The sequence below is a fragment of the Anser anser genome (genome assembly GCF_964211835.1).
Source record: "Anser anser genome assembly, chromosome: 2".
Taxonomy (NCBI): Eukaryota; Metazoa; Chordata; class Aves; order Anseriformes; family Anatidae; genus Anser; species Anser anser.
Genome location: NC_139721.1, coordinates 23,527,849 through 23,553,340, shown reverse-complemented (window position 1 = coordinate 23,553,340; position 25,492 = coordinate 23,527,849). Strand labels below are relative to the sequence as shown.

Genomic DNA, 25,492 nt, shown 5'->3' with positions numbered 1-25,492 from the left:
TTAAGTGGCTTGTAAATGGCCCAACAATCGAGGGACTACTATTGAAAGGATTAAGAGCATGTGCATGCTTATTTCTTTTGTCAGGTGTATCCATTAGTGATTAGAGATCTTAATTTCTGATGACAAACACAGGCTTTGAAGTCTGGTGTGAGCTTTCTTATTGTGCAAATCGAACAGCTGCATTAGAACATCTTTTTAAAGCTTGATCTGAAGCTTTATGTACTAGGTAGCCATACTAAAGACATGTTATTTTTTTTGAGGACTGATCCCTTCTAGCTTTGCCATAAATGCTGTCCTTTCTAGGCAACATAGATATATTTATGATAGGCCCCTGATCAAAACTTTATTTTGGTTCTTTTGCTAACGTTGTGCATGAAACTTTCTCACTGGCGTGGATTTCTGAAAATATTTAATGTATTTCCTGGCTTATGCTACAGTGAAGACTAGCTACCAGTTTTGTTCTGATCTGGTAAATGTTGTTGCATTTTTAATTTTTTTTACTATTAGGAATGATAAAAATTCACTCTGTTAAAAACCTTTAAATATGTATATACGTATATTTTGACAAAGTAAATTGACTTAAATCATTTGGTATATTTGAGGGTTAATTAATAGAATTTCCTTCACAATATGCTTTTGCTCTAACTATACTGAAGAGTATTGGAGAAAGAAAACAGTATTTCATTATTGTAATTTGTTTAGCTCACTCAAGCTCTAATTAACTTAGTTGACTACCCTTTTTTTTTGCAGTTAGTATGTTGGTGAAAAGAAAACTATCAAAAAGTTAATTGTATCATGTCAGTTGGCTATAGTACTCTGAAAGCTTTCATTATTGACAAATAGACTTTTCTGTAAAATGACTTCACCTTAAAATTTCATGCTGCATCTTTCTCTTCTCCATGAGTCACATATCAGACTGTTCTTTCCAAGAACAGAACAAAATGTGATCCTGAAGGAATAACCATGTTTTTATTCTTAACTTTCACTTTATCTTAAGCATGTTTCCAGGCAGGTAAGGTGTTTCAATACTCAACCTGAGCTTTACCTTAAAACCGAATTTTGAAATGTTAAATGAAAGCTGCAGGAAGTTGGTACCACCACATGGATTTTTGACGCTCGTTCAACAGATTGTTTTCATATCGTTTTAGGGAAGCATGTTTGCCTCTGGAGTTGATTGTTACCCTTCAATTAAAAACAGCCCCAAGTACTTGCTTTAAGCTACGGGTAACTTTGCAGACACCTAATCATTTGGTTAAGCCTCTCGGGGCAACTGTTGTGTTTGTAACGTTATAAGCCTGCTAAGAAGAACGTTAGGGGTCCTGTGTAGGTGTTCGTTCTTTGTACGGCTTGAGGTGGGCGGTAGGAGGTGATGGGTAGGATTTAAGTAGCGCATGCATGTATACAGATATATAAATACATATAATCTGTCACCTGAAGGGTATGATTTTTTTTGTTGTGTTTAAATATTTGCTTTTGATGAAAAATAGAATTCCGTTTGAGTTACTGTATTTTTTTAACTGCTTCAGCCTTGTGAATTTCATGCATGTTTTTTCAGGGTAATCATTTAGGTTTTGTCCTCTTGTTCTGCTTTGTGTGGAAGGGAAGCTTTGGGCAATGTCTAGATTGTGGCTGATTCATATAGTTGTTCATTCTCTTGACACAGCACAGTTTCTTCCCTTTTTTCAATTTTAGTGACTTGCGCAGTACAGGGTTTTTAGTCATTTAGTATATGGGACTGTATTTAAAAAAAAAAAATCTCTGGATGAGACTGTAGAATCTTAAAACTTTAGTGCCAGTTCTTTTTAAAATTACACAAAACTGCCTTGTCTTGAATACTAGAAGTAAACAGACTATTAAGGACAAAGAAGAAAGGCTTATTTCTCTATAGTTTGTTCTTGCATGGGGGACCATGTATCTTACAGACATAAATTTTGGCAAGCCTGCCAAGTTCCTCCTGTGCTCCTTGGCTGGTGGCAGACCCAACACTGGCAGCTTTCTATGTTGCAGAAGCTGACACTTTGAATGAATAGGGCTTCTGCGAAATGATTGGCTAGGTTGCTTGAGACCCTTTAACATCTTTAACCTTTAGCAGTCAGTTTGTTACCAGGAGAATGATGGTTACAGAACTTGGTTCACCACTTGGCAGGTAGTGAATAAGCTAGATACCTAATTATAGTTCCAGCTTTTTAGATTAAGTTCTAGTAACTCAGGTTAGGAAAGCAAATATATTTTCAATATTCGAATTCTCAGTCTTTCGTACTAACAAGGACTGTTTTTAAAATCTTACTTTCAAAACTCGTAAGCTTTGATGTTTTTATCTGAAATGTAGTGTTTGGTGTCAGTATATCTGTAAAAGTGATTTTCTTAAGAAACTGCAGTTATAACTTGGAGAAGCAGTCATCTTAAACTGCTATCTGAAAGACTTGTGAAGTCTTCTGACATGTTCTCTTCATGTCAAAGACCAGATGAGTTGTGATGGCTTTGTGGATGTGAGATTCTAAGACCTCAGCTTTCTTTCTCAGTGTAGCTGAGACTGGAGGATGAAGATACACGATCACTAACCTCTCCTTTGCTTAAGAAGTACTTACGCTACAGAGCACAGAAGCAAATCACAATCATCTTTCATGTTGTCTGCTGTCATGTTTAATCCTTGGAAGGTTCTCTGAGAAATGATTTGGCTTGTTCGTGTTCTTAGAACCAATTCTTCTCAGGTAGCTTTTGAAACAGGCCCTTTTATTTTAGAGACTGTTCAGCAGTTACATAGCCAGTATGTGGGTAAATGTAGCTTACTGAACAAGTTTGTGAAATAATTCTGTTTGGATGCTTGCATATTATGGGTCCCCTAGTACAGCACGTGGTGAATTAACTGCTCTAGTCAGTTCTGTGTTACAGTTGTGTTGGCACAGCACTGCATACAAGCAGTGGCATTTTTATTAGCTCTGGTGCTGCACTAACAAGCTGTACTGCTTTCAGTACCCATGTGGAAGCTACAAGATGCTTTGGGGGCATGCAAACTCAAAGGCATGTACACTGCATACCATGGTGGACCCTTAGGATTTCTGCTACAACTGTGGTGATAACTTATTTGTTACCAGTCCTGGAGATATTGGTGTATGGTTCTTAGCCATCTAAGACTTGCAAATCATATAGTCGAAACTCAAGTAAAAAGCTGGTAATTAACTATTACCCAGTTGCTAGTCTTGCTCTAGATGTTCAGAAAGACATTCAATATACTTGAAATATCTCTGTTAGAGTATTAACATACAGAGACAGCAAATCAGTGGAAGTTGTGATTTAATGTGAGTGGATAGCCTTCTTTAAAAACTTAAATATTTTTTTCCTTCAGGTTTATCTAGTAGTTCTTACACACCTCTTCACTAGATCAAAAAGCTTTTTAGTACTGTAGTTTCTTTCAAAAAAGGCAGACAAGTCATTTTGCCTTCACTTTAGCTTATCAAAAGGTTAAACTCAAAGGCTTTTCTGCAATATACTCCCTCCAAATAGCTAAGGTCATTTTTCTGTTTTTTGATAGTATCTTTTTAACATCTTATATTACTACCTGTTGCACCAAAACTGCTTGAAGGGGTAGTCATATCTGTTCCTATTCATTTATCTCTGCCTGTATAGCCAAGAAACAATGACAGGTGGAACCATTTAAAAATAAATAAATATAAATGCATATTGCTCTAATACCAGCTCCTGCTTTGAAGTAATTTTCCATGCTGGAATTCTTACCAACTTGTGTTTTTGTTTGTTTTGTTTCTGTTTGCTTATATTTTAAGGTATCACTCATTCTGTGTTGCTCAATGTATAACTATACAGATTTTGCCAGTGGGATCTGTCTGTCAAACAGTTCGTTTTCCTCTGTGACTGTGATGCTATCAGCATTGCTTCTTCCATCAGGATTTGTGCTCTGTAGCATAAGTAGTTCTTCACTCCATCTGCCATTTGTATACTGCACAAGGTTTTAATACCCTTTAACAGTCTTAATTTATGTTTAGGAATAAGTGTTGGTTAGTAGTCCTTTCATTTTCAAGGGACTGTCCATACAGAGGGTTGTTAAGAAAAAAATCTGTTTTAAGTTTGCTCGTGTTCTTTTGTTTTTGTTTTTTAAATTCTAAATATATAGTGAGCGATCACCAAGTAATTAATAAGGTGATGTTTTATTTTTATTCTAGTCAAAGAAAAAAAAGAAATCAAAGGGAGATGCTAAAACGGTTCAAGATACGTCACGTCTAGATGGAAAGGAAGTTGATGAAGGTACTGAGCACAAACAAAAAAATCGATAAGATGTACTATGATTTAAATGCTATTACTTGTTTGTGATTCATAAACACAGAAAACTCATTTTGTCCTACCTCCAGAATTGTATATTAGATCTGGAAATCTGATGTGTGAAACAATGTTTAATGATTTTAACTGTATTTCAGTTAAACTTACAGAAACTGAGAATAGTCATGTATAATATAATAACTAGTGTTATTCATGTTTGCTTTGGGAAGCAAAGTACTACTGCGTTGCATCCAGAAAAAAACTTACCTTCTGCCAGTTGTTCATTTTCTCCAGCTAATGTTGAACTTGCCTGCTGGGTCCGATTTTTAAACTGAACCTTTTTTCAGACTTCAGCTTGATATGAGAAGGTAAAGCTCTTTCTTGTTTGCTCTGTAACTTAATCATGTTTTCATTTTGGGGAACATATTAGGAACCTGGGAAACTAAAATCAGTAACAGAGAAAAGCGACAGCAGCGGAAGCGAGACAAGGTGTTGACTGATGGTGGCTCAGGAGAATCAAATCCCCAAGGGTCAGAAAACACAGCTACTGTATCCATCGAACAGCTGATGCCTACACCATCACTTCCCGTTGGTCTCAGAAAAAATAAAGGTATGATAGTCAAGAGGTCTGTGAAAGAATTCTAGAAAGATGATGTCTCTTGAATGCCCAAATAGTGACTGTTTTGGAAGCATAGGGGATATATTTGGATGTGTAACTCTTGAGGATATTATTTCAAGCCACATAAAGATAATTTTCCTTGTGCAAAACTCCCCCTCTTTTTGAGCCACAGCTTTGGGAGAGCTCAGGAGAGGACATCCTGGAGTAAATGTCTGAGGCAATGTCCTCCACACCAGAGCTCTGTCAGCACCGGTATCTTATGTCAGTAGCTGCACAGTTGCATGGACGTAGGTCTCCATTCCTGCCTTTATGCTCTGTTGACTCTGCTCGTTATGTTCCCTGGAAACTTTAGACTCACCCACAGCACTCTTGCAGGCAGTACCAACTCAACTTTTTGAGTGCTTCCTTGTGGGAAGGTTATGCCTATGAGTTCTCTACACTGATTATATTCATTGCTTAAGATGTAGACTTTTTCACTGTCTGGTTTGTTAGTACATGTGCTAAAGTGGTTCATGATGGTGGGACACATCTGGCTGAAGTTCGGTAATCAATTCTAGCAGCTGAGGTTTCAATAAGGAAATAGGCTTTAGCTCCAAGGGCTGCTGCTGTTTCAGGTTGTCTCATAGATTTAAGCAGTGTGCAGGCATAGGAATTCATATTTTGCTGTAAATGAGAAGTGGTTTAGGAAGCTAAAAGAATCTAAACACACAGTTTAGCTTTCTGGCATATTTCTAATCTGTTGATATGCTCAGCTCTTTAATGAAATGATATTCTAGCTAAGCAGAAAAAAGACTGAGCCTAGCTACTGTCTGGTACCTTGTAACAACATATTGAAACTTGATTGACTCTTGTTTGCATCTTGACTGAGTGCTTTGAAATTGGATAAATTGTTTCCTGTTTTCTTTTTTTCCTACTATTTACCTACAAACAGCATCAAGGAACAGTAATTCCAGCTGTCTGTATACTCTGTGGCTATCCATGACTATTGTAAACTCTCTAGGCAAAGTTCATTATGCAGCATATGTTTTTATGTATCACCTAATATCAGAATAAATTGAAAAGAATCAGCTGTGTCTAATGTTTTCATGGTAAGGTAAAAGTTAGAAATATCTCTAAGCATTTCAGAAATGTATAGCTACAATTAGCTGGAAAATGACAGCCTCTGTTTTAGGTTTCTGCTTGCCATTCTTGGGAAACTAGCTAGAATTGTTTGAAATCTGCAGCTACTAAGTGTATGGGCTGTAAATCACCTCTGAGTTCAATTTGTCTGTGAGAATCAATACAAAGAAAAATAGAGTATTAATTTTACTCTTAAGTTTCATGGAAATGGCTTAATTTACTTTGAGGTACTGATTAATGTTATTGGATGAGGGTTGGTTGTTTTTTTTTTTAAATACCAGTAATGAATACTCTTAAAGGAATTTTACAGGTGTTGCTGTCTGCAGAAATTTACTCTAGCTCTGTCTCCTCCTACCTCTTAACCAGGTGATACGCTTCTGAATGTGCAAGTCAGCAGCTCTAAACCTTCCAAAGGGGAGTCATCAATTCCACAAGGTAAAAGGCTTTCATGACTAGGATTCCTAATTAACTGGAAACGTGCTTTACAGAAGTGAAAGCACATTGTCAGTGCAGGATGTTATGTGGTTACTAATCTGGAACTCTATTATGCAGTTGGCTCTTTTTGCTATGCAAATGTTATACTTCTAAGTTGCAGTTACTACTCAACAGGTTGAAAACAGTCTCTATTACATCTGTTGGGATGTATAAAATAAAAAAAAAAGGATCTAGTGTCTAAAATTTTCAGGCAGACTGCTTGCTATACAGATCATTACTTGCAGAATGCTAAAGCTTATTCTCAAGCACCAGTTAAAAATCCCTCATGCTAGCTTTTCAAATTTACTTTTTTTGTGTGTTAATAAGTCTGTTTGCTCAGAGAAAAAATAATATAGATAATTTCAAAGATAGCAGTTGATTATTGTGAAGTTTGCACTCATTGCAGGTTGTGTACATGTGGGTTATTCAGTTCTTTCAATGCTCCTTTGAGGGGTTTACTGTAAAGGCATTCATTTTGAGGACATTATTTGTCATATAATTGTTAAACTATTTGGCTATTTTTAGACTATGCTTGACTGATGAATTGTAATGGCTTTTTGATAAGAGGTGGTGATACAGCAGTGTATGAAGTGAATTAGTTTGGCATAGTGATATACAGATGGTGTTTTTTTATAGCCATCATTAGTGGCATTTCTTTAAACAAAGGTAGTCATTGCATTTAAGCAAGTCAACAAATGAGTTATTAAAAGCACCCGGGTCCAGAAAATGCATCACTGCCAGTTTTTGAGAGCTTTGATTCACGTGGTAACTTTCTGGACCATAGCATAGAGAGAAGGAGCCATGTACTTCAGAGATGCATAATGATAGGGTAGGAGGCAATGATTAAGTTGCAGTAAGGGAAATTCTGTTTGGGCGTCATCAAGGAAGCTCTTTACATGGTTGCCCGGAGAGGCTTTGAACTCTCAAGTTGTGGTAATCATGAAGACTGAGTAAAATGACACAATTTTGAACTTAGCTGTACAGAAGTTAGCAGAAGGTGGAGCTAGGTTGCTTCCAGAGATCCATTCCAACCTTAAGTTTTCTGTGATTTTCTATGAAAAGTTGCTGGAAGAGTAGTTTAATAAACAGAATAATCAAGCTTTTGCTCCAGGACTTCATCTGTCTTCTTGAAAGATTAAAAAGGGTTGTTCTACCACCTACACTAACAGTTCCTGTGTTTACTGTTTTTGTTGTTGCCATCCCCTAAGAGGACATGTTACCCATAGAGGACATAGATTGACGCAGTGTAGCATCTCTAGAGTTGTGAGAGAAAGGACAGTGTTTTTAGGTACAGGGATTGTTATATTACAGCTGTCTGTGTTTGGAAATAGGATTTATCTAGGAACATGTAGGCGTATCTCAGCAAATCATTTCTTTGCCAGTGAAGCTGCCTTGAATTTGGTATGTTCATGCTGCCTGAGCAGAGTTCATTTATGAAATAAAACACATTGTCTGTAGTTTTTGTGGACATATGATTCTGACTTAATTATGTGTCACTTTTTAGCTGAGTATTTAAATGTTACACTCATAATATGTAGATACTTCATCATTTGTAAACTGGCAGCTTTTTTGTTGTTTACATTGTATAACTAAAAATAAGAGAGGGTTTGATATGCAGGGCCCTTTGAGAAAGGTGTGTCATATATAGGTCAGGTTGGGTGTGCCAGGGGATCATTAGCCTTTATGTTTTATGGGGACATTAAAAGAAAAGAAAATTTATAATGATCTTTGTCTCAGTGTAGTACTGAGTCCTTTGAAAATGTATATTAAGCTTGCTATGACTAGTAGTTCCTCAGCAATGTAGACTGCAGATAAAGATTTGTGGTCTCTTACCATAGTGTAATGTAAAATACATTGCTTATGAATTATTTTGAGAGCTTGCCATGGTTGTTTTTTTGTTTTGTTTTGTTTTTTCTCCCCCCTCTAAGTTTGGTCTCTGTAGTTAATGATAGCTATGTGCCTAGTAAATTCCATGTAGCACTTGGGAAGCATTTTCTACACATCATTTCTTCTACTTAGTGCTTAGAGGACTATTGTATGCCACCATAGTTACAAAACAGAAATTGTTCTCCATTCAATACATAGGGCTCTCCACAAGCCATTGCATCACCATAGTCTGTAAGAGAAATTGCCTTGTTTTTTAATCTAGACGCACTGATGAAACAAGATACGAGTCTTACAAAGAAAGGGACACAGGAAGAAGGGTGCAGTTTGGTGCTGTTTTTTTCCCCTTGCTCTTCAAGTTAGTTGACAGATGGTGTGTATCATCTGAACTGGAAAATCAGCTGAGACAGAGCAGCAGCTCTTCTATATCACACTGGTGTAGCAAAGCTGTTGTTCATTTCTTCTTCTTTTATTGCTAAGTATATGTGCATGTAAGATTTTAATTCTTCATCCAATTAGTATTTTATGTAACGTTTCATTATTCTTATGTTTTAAGTGTCTACAGGATTGAGTGAAAGCCATACGGTAAACGGTGGAAGCTGGAATGAGAAGTCTGTAAAAATCTCCTCACAGATTGGTGTAGGGGAAGAGAAATGGACGTCTGTTTCCTCAGCTACAGCTGGGAAGAGGAAGACTGAGACATCGGCTTGGGGCCAAGACACTGGAGATGCTAATGGGAATGGAAAGGACTGGGGCGTAACCCTGGTGGGCAGGCCCTGGAAAGAGCGTTCTTTGTTCACTCCTATTGGTAAGCTATTTTGAGGAAAAATTTGCTTCACTTAAGCATTTTTACATAATTTTTGGTACTGAGTCTCTGGAATAGCTTTGTTTATGTATTCAAAAAAATCTTGGAATGGTCTAGTGAAATGTGAACTAAGCATTTTCTGTTTATTGCAAGTTCTGATGGCTTATCGTGTATTTTTCTCATTAGTTTAATGGGGTTTTTGGTTTTCATCTGAAATAAAATTATTTCTGTCAAGGAACCAAATTTTTTATCACTTTTCTAAAATTCTGAAGGTGTATATTAAGTCATTGAAGTATAATTTTTTTCTTTCCTTTTTTAACATATGTATTGGAACCTAGGTTATAAGTCTGTTTTGTTGATATATGATCAAATCAGCTGTGTTGTATTGACAGACATCTGTTTAGGCTTCAGGAATGAAGATTGCTCAACTCTTGGGGCAGTCTCTTTAAGTGTTTTTACTGTTTTTTCTCATTAGAATTGTTTTTTCTCATTAGAAATTATTTCTTAGTCTTTGCCAGTACAGTGTTTAGCCTTTTTTGCTTATATTGTCCAGATAAATGATGAAATTTTCATTTGTCTGTGCAACAACCTTATTAGTAGATACTGTAATATTGTCCTTTCCATTGTTCAGTCTAAATGATCATGGTCTTTTCTGGAAAGCAGTGTTCTGCTATAGTCAGAAATGCTGCTTTTGTCTAAACTGGTTTCATTTGTCCCACGTTTCTTGGATTTTGGTGCCTGAGACTGGACCTGGTATTCCATTGAAAGCTTTTTATTACTGAGAAGAAGCAAGTGTTTTTGTTGTTGTTGTTTTATTTTTATTTTTTTCATATTCCAGTTAGTTGTATTCTGCTTTATATTCTTATGTGGTATTTCTTAGCACCTAAACAGCTTGTTCTTGTTTTGTTACTGAGAACAAGTCATGCATGACCAGACTGATCCACTTCTGGTTAAGTGACCAGATTGTGGATGAGCAGAGGATATCTTTTTACCATAACTTTAGTAATGTTTTCAACACTGTCTCTCACAGCATTTTTTTATTAAAGTTAGGATGGTCTGCTCTGGGTGGCTGAAAAACAGGTAGTGGTTAGTGGGTATGTTTGTACATAGTATGCTATGTTTGGAGGCTGGTAGCAATGGGGTATCCCAGGGCTCTGTGCTTCGAGCTGTCCTGTTTATTATCTTTATAAATGATCTGGAGGAGGTGATAGTGTGACTCGCATCACAATTCCAGATTACACAAACCCTTGGGGAACCAGCTGGTACAGCCCAGATCGGGGGTGCCATCTTGAGGGGCCTAAACTGACTGAAGGAGTGGGCCAACTGAAACTCGAGGGAGTTGAAGGACAAATGTGAAGTGCTGCACCTGGGAAGGAGGAACCCCGAGCTGGGGAATGACTGGCTGGCTGGAGAGGAGCTCTGTGGGACAGGCGTCCTGGTGGACACTGAGGTGGACATGAGCCGGCCACGGGCCCTGGCAGCAGAGGACACCAGCAATGTTCTGAGCTGCATTAACAGGAGTCAGTAGATTGTGGCAGTGATTATGCCCCCTGCTAAGCACTTCTTGGACCGTAACTGGAATATTGTGTCCAGTTTTGGGTCCCCCCGTACAGAAAGGATGTTGATCAGCTGGAGCAAATTCAGCAAAGAGTCTCAGAAATGGTCGGTTGTTGGAGCACTTGCCCTGGGAGGAGAGGCTAAGGGAATGGGGCCTGTCTGGTTTGGGGAGTGGAAGGCTTCAGGAGAACCTGACAGCAGCCTGCCACAACCTGTGAGGTGTTACTGGGAAGGCAGAGACAGGCTCTTCACAGTGGTGTGTAGTAGGAGGACGACAGACAACAGACATAAATTGAAACAAGAGGTTCAGACTGAGTGTAAACAGAAACTTTTTCCTCACAAGGACGGTCAGGCATCATAAACGCACAACCTTTGTGGGTAACCAGCCTTCATCCTTGGAGGTTTTTACGATTCAACTGAATAAAAAGCACTGTGCAGCCTGATCTGACTTGAGAGCTGACCGTGAGTTGAGGAGAGGAGGATGTACTAGGAAATTCCTGAGGTTCTTTTGTAGCTCATTATAACTCCTAGTAGTTTTTCCTTACCATATAATCACATTCTAACCAGCTGCTTCTTTTTGACACATTTATGCCACTGGTTATTTTGTCTTGTTTTCTACTTTACACTTCACAGAGTTAAGTATGTTGTAATTTTTAATCAGCATCTCCTATTTGTCAAAAATTGTTCTGAACTCAGTTCTGTTCTTCAACATAAAAGCAATTTGCTTGAAGCTAGGTGTCATCTACAGAGCTAACAAATAGGCTTTTTCATAACTCCAGTGTTGCTAATAGGGGGGAAAATACAGCAATATGGGTCTAAAAACTCAATCTACTCCTCACAAAGGAAAAGTTTATATATAGAAGAAAATCTAACGTTCTGTATAGAAACAGTGGTAGAGGGAGGAAGATCTTAGTCTGAAAATCATTTCAAGCTGAATGTCTATACATTCACACCTCTGTCAGTGCTGATTGTCTCATGTAATAAGGCAAACACTGCTCTCAGCTGTATGGAATGTTAACATGGCTGGAACTTCCTCTGTTTTACTGACCCTATTCATCATTAAATAGCTAACTTTTCCAACATTGCCAGCAGTATGAAGCTTGCTTTTTCTTTCTTTTTTTTCCCTCCCCCCACAGCTGCTTGGAATGTGGATGCACGGATTAATACCTCTGAACCAAATTCTACTTCTTTCTCTTCTTTTGGATTAACTCCTGGAGTTTCTGGTATGTATGCCCTTCCAAAGATTTTTGCCTCTCTTCTCCTATACCAGGTAGAAACAAATTTGCCAGGTGTTTTTCACATCGTTTGTCCTTGGAAAATAGTAGTGGTAACTGTAAACAAGTAGAAGACCTGTTTTGTGAAAGTCTGCCAAGCTTTTTGTTGTTATGCTAAAATAATGCAATAAGGTAACTTTGAAATTGATAATCAAAAGCTAAATCAATGAGGTATTTCTGCTTGATTCTGTGTTGAATCTAAATGATTGGCATAAGAGATTGCTAAGTACTGCTGTAACTCAAGATGGATATCTGAAGATTTTCTAGGAAAATAATTTTTACCCTGAACTTTCAGGGTTCTTGTTGTTTGTTGATTGGGGTTCTTTTTTCCCTTCAAGGAACCGAATCACTACTTTCAAAATGTGTTGTGTAGGCAGGAGTTGAAGTCCTGAGGCTTTGCTTTGTAGGATGGGTAGGAAAGCTGAACTCCAGGGGCATGTTGTTTTGAAGGGTGAAATTGCTGTAGAACGCAAACCTGGCTTCCTAACAGATCTTGTGTGTTAAACTGCTGACATAAGTACTACAGTGATTTATTATTTAATAAAGGGGTCATGTTTTCTTCTCTTGCTTATTTACTCCCAATCTAAAGAGCTTGGCGTGTCTGTCTATTTTCTTCTAGCAAGTAGCTAGCCAAGCGCTTATGCATTAAGCTATGTTTACTGGTATTGCTGTTTGTGGTCTTCAAACTGTGAAACTAGCATTCATTGTCCTATAGCTCACAAGTGCTTCATTCTCTGTGCGCATCTGTGCCAGTATAACAAAGAAGTTATAAATGCCAAGGTCTAATTCACCAGGCTCTCCAAAGAACAGCTCACTTAATGAAAACCTATCTTAAGAAAAAAAAAAATAGTAATTGTACAAAAAATATTAATTAAATTGGATTTCCCAAAGGGATCCACTTGAATTTAAGTTCAGTTGCTAGGCTGAAACTTAAGAAAACTTAGTTAATAAAGTGGGAAAGACTGATCTGAGATTCATCTGCAATACCATCATTCCAACTTGAATTCAGAGAGAAGCATGAAGACAGTGAAGTATATTTATAGTCTTTGATGCACATTAGCCAAATTAATAAATATTTACTGCTTGCTGTAATGGCTAGTTAGTAAAAGGTAGAGAATGTGTCAATGTTCTTGTTATTTGAGAGATTTTTTGCATAGGCATTTATGAATTAGGGAGAAGCAGGTAGCTATCTGTGGTCCTAGTTAAACTTTTCAAAAATAAGTCTCATTGTAAAGTGGTATGTTAATTTTTTTCAGTCCCACAAATGAGCTTCTTGGATTTTTTTCTGAAATTGTTTCTGTTTGCTGATGCCTTATTTTTCTTAAAATAATGATGTTAGATGTCTAACACTTTTTATTGTCATAGCTGGAATTAGGCTTTACTGTTGTTTGTCATGCTGCTTTTATGTTCCTGGAACTTTTTACTTGAACTGATTTTTTTTCGTTGTTGTTGTTATGCTCAAATAATGCAATAAAGTAACTTTTAAAATGATAATCAAAAGCTAAATCAATAAGATATTTCTGCTTGATTGTGTGCTGAGTCTAAATGACGAGCATAAAATTCACTTAGTAGTAAATAATTTAATTGCTCTATCTGTGGTATAATCAAATTTCTTTCTAGTAGTCTTCTAAGCTGATGTGTATAAGAGTTTTTACTTACACATGGTGAATAATTTTATCACCCATAAATTTTCATTGTTTTCCAATTAGAGGAGACTGCTGTAAGTCTTGTGGAACGTTATTAATCTGTATTACCTCTTTTTTTTCCCCATATTCTACTGCTGACTTTGTCTTCCTTTTTCAGTTCCCTTTTTTTCTGAATAAAACTCAAAAACTCATTTTGAAGAGCTTGGTAGTTTTGAAGAGCTTTTCCTGTACTGTGCAGTCTTTAGAACCAGACTTTTCTTGGGCCTTTTTTCCTTGGTTGTTTTGCTTTGAATTTCTTTACCTAAGAAAACTGAGGAAGCTTGTAACTGACAAGTACAATTTCATTTATTCCCTTTCAGGATCCAATAGTGAGCCAGTTTCTCAGGCTGGTACTTCCGATTTTCAATGGGATTTAAGTCACGCTCAACCCCCTGTTGATGACGAATGGTCTGGGTTAAGTATGTTCCTCTAAAATGTTCATTAACAAAAATTGCAATTACCATCACTTTAAAGCATAATTATTTATAAGCTATTTGCATTAACCAGTTGTGAGCATATGAAGACAAAAACGGAAATGTTTCATTTCTGTAAAGCTAAGTATCAGTTTGAGGAAAGCAGGAAAAAGTACTTCTGAATGATAGTAGATAATTATTTCTTAGGCAAAATACTTGGTATTGAAACACAGAAGTGAAAGAAAGCTCATGCATTTTAGTGTAGTTCTGACTTTTGCTAGAAATACAATGTAATTACAACAGTCTTAATTTGCTACAAATGATAAGAAATCTACTGCAAGTCTGCAGAAGTTATGTTGGTATTAGTAGAAAATATATCTGAGTAACAGAGTTTGCCTTTACATGGTTGTACCTTACTGAAAACTTAACATGCCGTTAAAACTCTTGTATTCAGTCTTAGTCTTACTTCCTTGTTTAGCAAGCATTAGGGAATTTTGTATGTATGTGAAAAGCATATGCAGGCTAGAGATCGATGAAGTTACTTGGGAGTTGTAGCAAGCTTGGTGTTTATTCTGAAATCAGCAAGGAGGGGAAAGAAAAATATACTTGTAGTTTTTACCACAGTCTCTACCTAAACAAGGGCTGTAGCGTAGTTAGTAGTAGTAGTGTAGTGATGTTACAGACTTACCTAAATACCTACCAGTGAAACTGTACCCTTAAAAAAGCTTACAGCCTTAAGTCCACTTTTTGAATTGCCTTGTAGTTGATATTCTTATATTTGACTGAATAAAGATGTTTTTTTTCTGAAATAAACAATGTAGTTTCATTAGTTCATTGGCTTAAAAACTTGGCCAACAAAGTGACCAGCAAGGCTGCCATACATACTACCTTCTAAGAACAATGTCGTCTTTAATGACTGCAGGATTAGAATGGATTGATACAGTCATTGACTCCATCATTTTTGTCATGATCATTCTCATACCAGTTGATATAAAAATTATTCTGTCCTTATCTGGCTTAAGAATAAGGGAAGCACATTCTCAGTTAATTGTTTGGAATTGATCAGTTTTCCATTATAAGAGCATAATTTATTCAGATTTCTGAACATAGAATGTCTATATCTACAGCTTCTGTTAATCAAGTCATTTTTTTCATTAATGCACCTCTATTACTTGGTATGTATAAGAAGGGGGAAATAGGCTTGAACTTTCCTTAAGTGATATACAGATATACCTTACTGATTTAAGAGGTTCAGTGCATGGGAATTAACTGTATGGGCAGATGCTATCAATTTTCTATTTAGAAGAATGGAATTTTCTTAAAGGAACTAGTGACAGGGCAATAGATAATAAGCTTATTGAGTGTTACACAGCTGTAAATTTTTTCAGATCAGTTGATTCTAGTGTATAATGTTCAAAGTATGTAATATATATGTAATATACCAACTAAGTTGAGGTATATCTTTACAAGAAGGCAAGAGATGAAAAAGTTTTCTAGGTAATCTTAAAATTCTTGTGTACTAGCAAACTACAGTGTTTGCTAGTAAATGTAATTGGCTTTATCATTGCTTTTCCTTTGGGCATAAGTTTTTAAATGTTTAAATTGAATGCTTACATAGTTGGCAGACCAAGTTTGCACCTTTGCCATCGATTTCGCACGGGTGAAGGGTAAAAAAAATATTTTTGGTAGTCTTTCATTTTGTGTTTATATCATCTTTTACAAGGTGTTTGGTTTTGAAATCGACTTGCTGTAAGTTTCTACTAAACTCTAGGGCTTAGTTCTTTCCTTCTTGCATTTTTAACTTTTATATAATTGACCCTGTCATTCCCCATCACAGCATAAATGCATGCCATTGCAAAATGACAATACCAACAAAATAGAGTAGGGACTTGAAAGCTTGGGAAAAATATGGTATTGAAGAATGTCTGTGTTACAAGATGACTTCTGGCTGAATGAGATCTGCATTTCTCAGATATGACACTTGTAAAGGATCCTTACTAAGCATCAGTATTATTCACAGTTCATTGTAATGTCTTCACAAACCAGGAAAAAGACTTGAGATGAAGAACAACCCTTAACTTTGTTGCTCTTTACATAGTTCATAAAAGTATCCCAAAGCAATTGCATGTGGCTAGCTGCTGCTGTGACTAGTTTGTAATCCTATTGCTTTGTAAAATAATTAAAACTGACTCATTACTTACCAAAGTCTTCATCTTATCATTAAGATATTTACATTTTTCAGAAATACAGGAAATGCCTGTTTGTATCATGGTATCAAAGGTACTTTTCTGCATAGTAATTCTTTTCAACTGTCAAAGAGTACCTGTAAAGCAAGGTGACATTCCTGAAAATCTCTTTAATTTTTGCAGATGGACTTTCTTCTGCTGATCCTAGCTCTGATTGGAATGCACCAGCAGAAGAGTGGGGAAACTGGGTAGATGAAGAGAAAGTTGTTTCTGTTCCACAACCTGAAGAGGCATTATCTGATGTTCAGAAGGTAAAAGGTGCTATTTTCCTCTTTAGCTCCAAGACTTTGCCCTTACCACTGCCGTTTCTTAAAGTAACTTAAGGGTGATGGTTAAGGTAATCTCTCATTTCCTTTATGCTGAAAAGAGCAGCAGCATTTTGTTAACGTGTGGTGCTGGATGTTGTTATAGGGGAAAATAGAAGCCAGTTAGCTCCATGTCAGATCTTGTTGTCTCACCATAATGTAAGGTATTACCTTTTATTGTGTACTAATAGAGGATTTGGATCTCTCCTCATAAATACTACTCAACAATATTTTGCGTTTGTAAAAAGCAGCACTTCTGTGCCACCAGTACATTGTCTGTTTTCCATTTCCTAGCTCTTGTACTTTGTTTCCAGAGAGTGTGTAAAGAATGTAGTCTTTCCAAAATGAACAGATAAGATTGTGTTCACTTACTTTTATATGCCATTAAATCCCTTATAGCTAGTGTTTTATGTTTAGTTTATAGGAAGTGTGTTTCATTGTCATCTTAAATGTTTAATATCTTATATTTCCTTATTTAAGGCTTCAGATAATGAAAGAGAAAAAGCAGAACCAATTCTTCAGAGTTCGACAAGTGGGAAGTCCAAGAAAAAGAAGAAGAAAAAGAAGAAGCAGGGTGAAGAAGCTAACTCTCCTTCACAGGTAAATGGAGCAAGATCTGGATTGTCTGAAAATAAATTTACGAGGAATTCATAAAAAGTGATTTTCTGATGGACTGGTGAATACAGAGTAGTTCTGCTGGATTTCTGGAAAGCATGAAATATATGGAAAATACTTACCTTGAAATATTTTCTTTCAAAGCAAGATTCTGTACTGTAGGGATGCTTCTACAGGGACTTTCCTCTGTGTGGGAAGCTCTCTGTTCCTGTGTTTTGAAAGACAGCTGCCTTGTGTGCATAGCTAGCTAGGAGAATAAGAGAAATTGAAATTCCCTTTCTAGGTGTTCTTGAAGTGCGGTTCTACTAGGACACAGTGGTTTTCTAAAGTACTTTTGTAATGTATGTGAAGTATTAAGTATTTACGACTTTACAAGTACAGCTATCCTATGTGAGATCTTCGAATGAGATGGATACTGTTTGCAAACAGGATGGCTGGAGTTGTCTGTGATATTTTTTAATTGTTTTTGACAAATTATATTGAAACTCATTTATTGTAAAAAGGAAAAAAAAAGCAAAATCAAATTGCACTTGGCAATTGAAGCATGTTTAAATAGATGAAAACAAGTACTTTCTAAATAGGAAAAAATCTTTTGACAACTCATACTCAGAATACATCCTGCTTCTGCCTGTGGTGACAGCCGTTCATAAAGCAGGAGGAGGATAGCATTACTTCAGTCATAATTAGTTTGGATTTGCTTCTTTTTTTTTTAATTGTAAAAGATAAAATTACTGTCAAGTAGAGTTCCTTTAATATTGTGCAAGTAGAGATGGTTGATTTGTGTCGATTTGCAACATTTCTTTTGAGGTTAAAAAAAGAAAGGCTACTAGGACTGTAGCTTTCCTATGGTTGAAATCTATGTTGTTCTGGTATCTGCAATAACTCTAGACATAAGTCACGATTAATAAGAAATGGTTAACAGGTGTTTTCAGTGTTTTGCAGGGATCTTCAAGTTAGAATAGTAAGTTTAGTGATTTAACTTCCTAGTTCTTCAAACTCACATAAATTATGTATATTTATAACTCTGAAAGTTGAATGTGTTCATTGATGAGAAGTATAATTTTAACAGTACAATCTAAGTGTTCATGTCGTATTTGTTGGCTTCAGGCAGCAGAAGCTACCACCAGAGCTAAATGTAAGACAGGATGTATTCTTACCTGTTAGGAGTCAATAGACTTTGACTGCATTTTTCACAAGGTTTCAGGGGAAATAAGGAAGGAAGGAATGTTTTGAGAAGGTACTTCTAGTTTAAAACTGGAGATTTGTGTTGTAGCTACTGTTCACCATAGGGTCCTTTTAGTGCTTTAAACAAATTTATCTACTCTAATTCCTCATTTAAAGGAAAACTGTCCAACAGTAGTGCTTAAGGAGCAAAGGTTGAGACTTCTGTAAACTTAGGAAATGTTTTCAGTTTGTATAGAGGTATGTTTATGTTACAGACCTCACTGGAAACTGCACTGGGTTGCAAAATATTGTTAAAGCATAATATGTGAAAGAAAGCTATACAAGTTAATACCTGAAACTTCTGCATATTAAGCAAATATTAGCCAACTACTTTAATCTTTTTTAGATTTTCTTAGTTATAGAAGCTAATTATGGCAACCAAACTGATGTGCAGGGAGAAAGAGTCGGAACTTTACTGCACATACTGGCTCCTAATTTTTTCCCCAATTTTGTAGGACACTGAAGAACTGGATAGAGAAGCTGGAGAGGAATTTCAAGAGGATACCTCAAAAGCTCAACCACAGCAGGAAATAGCTTTTTCTCTGAAGACCATAAGTACTAGTGAACCAGCTAAGGTAGGGTTATAAAACTGTGTTTAAGTAATAATTTCTTATTTTGAAATGCTCAAGATGTACTGAAACATTAGTTTGTGTATGGTGATGTTACAATAGGGATATGCTTCAGGTTATGTTTAATTGGAATGTGATCAAGAGGTAGAATTTTAGGCATGGTTCAATTACTAGTTTATAAAAAGGTTATCCACTCTAAAAAGCAGCATTTGCTAAATCATTAATCATCTTCATCATGATCAAGTTTGTGTTTTTTGTTGTTGTTGGTTGAATATATAAATTCTAAAACTTTCATATCTGGAAACCTAAGAATAAATAGGTAAGAGTGCAAGACTAATATCTCAGCATATCTTACTGTTTCATTGCAACAGAGTGAAGAGCTATCAACATACTATGTTCTGAGTTGTCATTGAACCAATTCACAAACTGACCGTTCATTTCAGCTCTCAGTTGAAACAAGTACTATAGAAAATACAAGTTCTTTGGTCTTTCTCCAAAATAGCTTCTTTAAATAATGTCCTACAAGCATCACACTGTAAGAAGAAGTAAAATATTTAATATTTCTGATGGTATTGATTTTTATTCCATCAAGTATGAACAATACCAGTGAGACAGTACCTCAGAATATTGAGTTTCACTTCAATAACTAAGCATTTGTTACATAAAGATAGCAAGGTTATAACAAGGTTGCATAAAGACAGTAAGATTTCAGTGAAAATAATAGAATGGAATCTTCTACGAGAAGCTACAGGTCACCGAAGTACAGAAACTGTATATTGAGAACATGCCTTGAAAAACAGATTCAGACATGTTTTAGCTTATTATAAATATTCTGCATCAAAGTATAGCTTTTACTATAATTATTCAGTTTAGATTTACTTCAACTTTTATTCAAGGTTGGTATCAACCTGTCTGATTCATCAGCTCAGATGTAGACCTACACTGTGCACTATTATTTTTTAGACTGGAGTGGTCCTGTTGCTGTGAGTCTTAAATTCGTTGTGTTTGTATAGGTTGTGCCTATATATAGCTATGTTGCAGCCAGCGGCAGTTTTGTGAAACGAGATCAAATATTGTATTAAACTTGTTGTGGAAGCAAAAGAAAAGAGGGGAAAAAAAATGTTACTGATGTTCCCTGAAAGTTAGTTGAACTTGGTGAACATAAAGGGCGTTTTGTGAATTGTTACGTCTGACAATGCAGATGGCTCATCAGTTATTTTTCAAGCCTCTTTGCCATCAGGTTTGGCTTTACTGTAATTTCACATGTACAAAGATGTTTTCTGATATTGAATTGGCTGTTCCAAAACATTATAGAAATGGTCTGTTACTGATGCCTGAAATGGATGACCTAGGTTTCCAAGCCAGGTAATTGAGTCTTGAGCAAATGCTCTGAAACATGAAAACAAAATATGAGGAAAATTAAAATTTGAGTGCCTCACTACCCTCTGAGTGAAGAATTTCTTCCAAATTGCTAATCTAAATCTCCCCTCTTTTAGTTTAAAGCCATTCCCCCCTTATCCTATCACTACACTGCTAGAGAAAGAGTCCCTCCCCAGCTTTTTTGTAGCCCCCCTTCAGGTACAGGGATTGTATTGTACAATTGTACTGGAATGTACATTTAAATCTTAAGTTGTTCTACATGTGGGTGGAGGGTGACCCTGTCCTAACAAAACTGTGAGTGATGCCAGTAAACTGAATTGGTTACCTTGCACAACTAAGAACTTTAAGTCCTCTTCCTGTTTGAGGCAACATTGATTTTGTTGAAGTTAATGTTCTTGTGTAGCTAATCGTTGCCAACAATTAGACAACATTAGAATTGGCAAAGCCTGGAAGTCTTGCAATATGGGAGTTCATTTTATCAGCATAGACAGTATTTAAAAAAAATATTGTCATCCTTACAGTGTGATGTTATTTATAATTCCAGTAGTTCTCGTATTAAACTTATTTCAGTTGGGTAAGAACACAGAAAACTTCTCTACCCATAGTAGATTAGAGAACGTCTACCTTAATTTTTGTTGTTAGTTTTTTCTAATTAAAATTATTAAAGCTGTTTAATTTCTTGCTTAGTATTATATGGCTTAAAAATGTATGTTGCCCTATTGTATGTTTTGACTAAATTTTTGTGAGATGCTTATGTTAGTGATGGCAACAGTACAAGCTGGTAACAATAACCTAGGACCTGTGTACATCTGCATCAAGGGATGGATGTAGACATCACTGTTACGTTCTGTCAGTTTCACATCCTTGCTGTTGTAGGACAACTACAGCCATGAATTCTTAATAACATCCTAAAGTTTTGGGTTTTTCTTGACTGATGCCATGTTTTTCCAGTATACTCTTATCTGAAGCCTTCTGTCAGTAGGTTGCTTGCTGTGGGATCATACAGTTCTTTTTTGTTCTGACTTTCCTAATAAAATGTTTTTTTTCTTTGCATTTCAACTTGTGTTTTACTCTACTTTCATTCTAGTAAGTGCTACGTAGTAAGCTACAGTTACCGTTCATCTCTGTAGTGGGAATCTTCAAAATAGACCATATAATTGTAAAATAAGCTATCTTTCACCTGGTAGTTCATCCTACAGTAGTTTTCACTGAAATGTTTTTGACTACTCTCACAAATACCTGTTGTTCTAATATAAGCACAGAATGTGAGCGACTACCAAGTAGTTGCCCGCTGGGTAGGAATGACTGCAAATGCTTTCTGAACCATATAAATGCTTTTTTGAGTTGTAGATTTTGACCTAAGCAGTTTGCTGTTTTGCCTTGAAACAAAATGTGTATGCATCACTGTCTTCCACCTATTCTGAATACATATTCTAGAATCATTTTCAGATTTTAGTGACTTTCAGATTGTATTCTCTTTCTATGCATGTCGTGTTTTTTAAGGTTAATTAGTTTACGTGGCTACTTTACTTGTATGCAACTAAAAAGTTTTGGCACTAGATGGCAGTCACAGTCTTATGGCTTTGAATGCAATTTTAAATGATTTTAATACTGGCTTAATTTTTCAGTGCCATCTTCCCAGCACCTGCTAAGTATGGTTCCAAAATAACACTGTATAAGAATGTCTAACTGTTATATGACTTAGTAAACTCTTGGAATTTATTTTTTTTTTCAAATAGCCTGAGGAGGCTCCTTCACTTGCTGTTTCTACTGAGCCATCTGTAATTGTATCAGAGAGCGATTCCGACAAGATCGCTTCCCAAGTGCCACAGATGCTGCAAGAGACAGATGTTTCTAGTCCCAATATTAAACAAAACAGTGTGCCTCCTCCACAGAGTAAGTATCTCAGTACAATTTTATCTGAATTCAGTGTGGTGGTTTTTTTCCACAGAGCATGTACAGTCAGAATGCTTTGCCGTGTGGCTTGGATGCGGAGTAGCACATCAGATGCTTCTATATTTCACTGAGGGATCTTATTTAAAAGAAAGCTAAACGATAGTATTTTGGCAACTGTCCTTTCACTGTGAGGAAAAACAAGCTTCATATGCTTGCATGATTGAAAATGTTTGTTGTCCTTGTCAAGACCTTAACAGACATTTGAACGTACTCTTCCTCATCAGGATGGGAGTTCTGTGCTGTAACTATGTAGTTAATATATCAATTAACTGCTTTTTGTTCTGGTTCTAAAATAAAAAGGCTTTTGTGACTAATTCCCACCTCAGCAAATGGGAGAATATCTCATATTAAACACATAAAAAATTTTGATGACTTTTGCTGCTTTTGGCAGCCAGCACGTTTTAAGGCCAATCTATTTATTCAAATAATATAGCGATTCTTTATTCAATTCTGGATACCATGTAGCCACATCTTTATGTAGTTCATTGTTTTAAAAAATTAATCTTTTCATGTGTAAGTGTAACTCAGTGGTTAAAAATGGTGTAATCAGATAAAAGTGAACAAATAATGTCACCTGTGTACATATATATTATTTCCAGTTAGCCAACAGCTGATAATGACCTTATTGCAGATGTTACATTAACAAAAATGAGTGACTTTCTCTATGGTGTAAGAAAAATAGGTTGAAGTTATCAAACGTTCTTTTAGAGGTACTTCAGATTAGTCTATTTGGTACAAACAGGTAAATATGAGGTCTATAAAAATCATGCTGGCTTAAAAACAGCTTCGTTGTGTTATGGAATGTACTCTTTAGGATTTTAAAAGTCAGTTCTGTGTAAACTTCCTCAGTTGTAACTCTGTAGTTATGCTTTGTTTTTAGCAAAGTCTGAAGAAAGCTGGGAATCCCCCAAACAAGTTAAAAAGAAGAAAAAAGCAAGAAGGGAAACGTGAACTTCCTGAGATGGACATGTGTTGCTGAATACTGTCATGAAGATTATGCTGTTTATGCAATAATTTGTGAACATGTACAGAATTTTATATAAGTTTCAAACAATTTTTAAAAACAGAACTGCTGTGAACACAAACATCTTTAAAAAAGGAATCAAAGGAAAGTAACTTTATGATATAGAAAACAGAACATGCTACATTTGAAAGACATTCTGAAGAGTCTGTTTTTCCAACTTTTGGAGAGAGATCTTAGAATAAAAAACAAAACTGGTTTTACAACACAGTGCCCTGTTTACAACAGATTATACTCTCATCTACAGCTGCGGATAAAAGGTTGATTTCAAGGAAGGGTTTTCTGTAAAATATTTGTCTGTATAATAATGGGTGTTTCTTGCCTCTCTTTTAAGTGATGCAGTAGAAGCACAGAATGTCAACCATTTGAATTTGTTTCATGCCTAAATCAAAGTGCTTTGATAAAATACGTAATCTGCCATATCTTTACAGTATGTTGGTTAGCAAGTCTGCTAGCTATTACAGGAATCAAGTGCAAATCATTAACCATTTGTACAGTCAGACCTTCATGGTTTATTATATGAAGTTAACACAATAAAACTGCTTTGGGTTAAAAGTTTGAGAATGTGATTTGAAACTTAAGTATGGTTCATGAAGTTATTTTTGATAATGTCTATTACCTTACTTGAATTGCTGAAGATAACAATATATTTTTAAGAACGCAGTAATGTGCATAAAATTGGTTTTTCTGCTTCATTCCCTACAGTTCTTGGTTGATTCAGACTCCCATCTAAAATTGCACCCCTTTAACTTTTAAGCTCATACAGTGAATTGAAATCAAATGTTCCCTTCCCTTAACGCTCTAATTTGCCATACCCAATTCTGTTTTGTTCTGTTACTAAAACTCCGAAGAAAACAAGGTGAACTTTTTTCACTCAACAAATTATATGGGATTTCAGTGATCTGTTGGAGAACTGGAGTGGCTTCAGACAGCTTTAATTGACATTGTCAAGACCAGTTATCAGGAACACATTTTTTTTACTGCCTTAACCTGTAGTATGTAGAATGTGTCTAGACTTCTGGACAGGAGTTAGTGTTTTTATAAAAATAAATAAACATTCATGCAAGTATAGCAGTTGTAAAAAATAAAAATAAAAAATAAAAAATTAAAATAAAGAACATTTCCCGCTTGAAACTGTTAATTAAAATGGTGTTTAAGATGTGTTGTCATTTTCAGGCACTGTGTAATTACGTAGTATCAAACTGACAGATGTGTTTGTCTGTAAGGTGCATGCTCAGCCATGTACACTGTAAATAGTCTTTACAAAAAAAAAATTGTTTGATAAGGATGGTAATTAACATCACCTGGTAAAATTCTGTTAAAGAGCCAAAATGTTTTGTAAATGATTTGGTTTTGTGGCACAAACAGAATTGTTAACAGCTGCGGCACATGGTACTGATCAACAATCCTTCACTGTTCGACTGTACATAAGTGCAGTTCAGCAGGATTACAGGGCAAGAACAGTTAATGCAGCAAGCTGATTTTAATTGTACTGAAGATGCACCTTGCTAATGGACAACTTTCCTAATAAATGGATACTTATTTGCACAGGTATGAATCCCTGTATATCAGGAACATGTGACACTCTAAACTGATCTGTCAAAATAAATTGAGCATATTGACAGTACTGATTTATTTACTGGGAGGGAAAAATGCCTGGGACCGATGTCTGTCCGGCAGGATTCATGTGAGCTAAATTTAGAACTGAAGTACAGTTTTCAAGGAGTATATTAAGGCAGGCACTCAAATGGGATGTTACAAAACAGAGTTATATGCATGTAAATAATATTTTAATTTTACTTATCCTTTTCTTGGCAAAAGTAAAAGAATTTACTTCTCAATTCAGGTTTGTAATGTACATCCAAAATGTGTTTCTAACCTGTATGTTGAGCTATGGGCCTTTCTTGTAGGGGGGGAAAAAAAATGAAGCATTTATGTGATGAGGATGACTGCCTCCAAGAGCTTTCACTCCATAAATTTATTCTTTTCATCTCTTCAGGATAAAATTGGTGGTATTTGGGGGTTATTAAGCTCTAGCTATTGGAAAGTTTGTCATTCTGGAAAAAAGAATCTA

The 25,492-nt window shown here is 35.9% G+C and overlaps 1 protein-coding gene across 2 annotated transcripts in view; it reads left to right on the top strand.

Annotated features, from left to right (window-relative positions):
- Positions 1-24,536, top strand: part of MTDH (metadherin) — a 31,543-nt gene extending 7,007 nt beyond the window's left edge. Inside the window, exons 3-13 of one of the 2 annotated variants that reach the window (XM_083823837.1) lie at positions 4,179-4,260; positions 4,703-4,882; positions 6,377-6,445; positions 8,925-9,176; positions 11,867-11,953; positions 14,010-14,108; positions 16,472-16,599; positions 17,134-17,253; positions 18,948-19,067; positions 22,181-22,337; positions 23,278-24,536. In XM_083823837.1, the coding sequence (XP_083679963.1) occupies positions 4,179-4,260; positions 4,703-4,882; positions 6,377-6,445; positions 8,925-9,176; positions 11,867-11,953; positions 14,010-14,108; positions 16,472-16,599; positions 17,134-17,253; positions 18,948-19,067; positions 22,181-22,337; positions 23,278-23,348 (1,365 nt within the window). In that variant the 3' untranslated portion in view covers positions 23,349-24,536. The remainder of the gene's footprint in view (positions 1-4,178; positions 4,261-4,702; positions 4,883-6,376; positions 6,446-8,924; positions 9,177-11,866; positions 11,954-14,009; positions 14,109-16,471; positions 16,600-17,133; positions 17,254-18,947; positions 19,068-22,180; positions 22,338-23,277) is intronic. The other variant, XM_083823838.1, reaches the window with a different exon arrangement.
- The last annotated feature ends 956 nt before the right edge of the window (positions 24,537-25,492 follow it).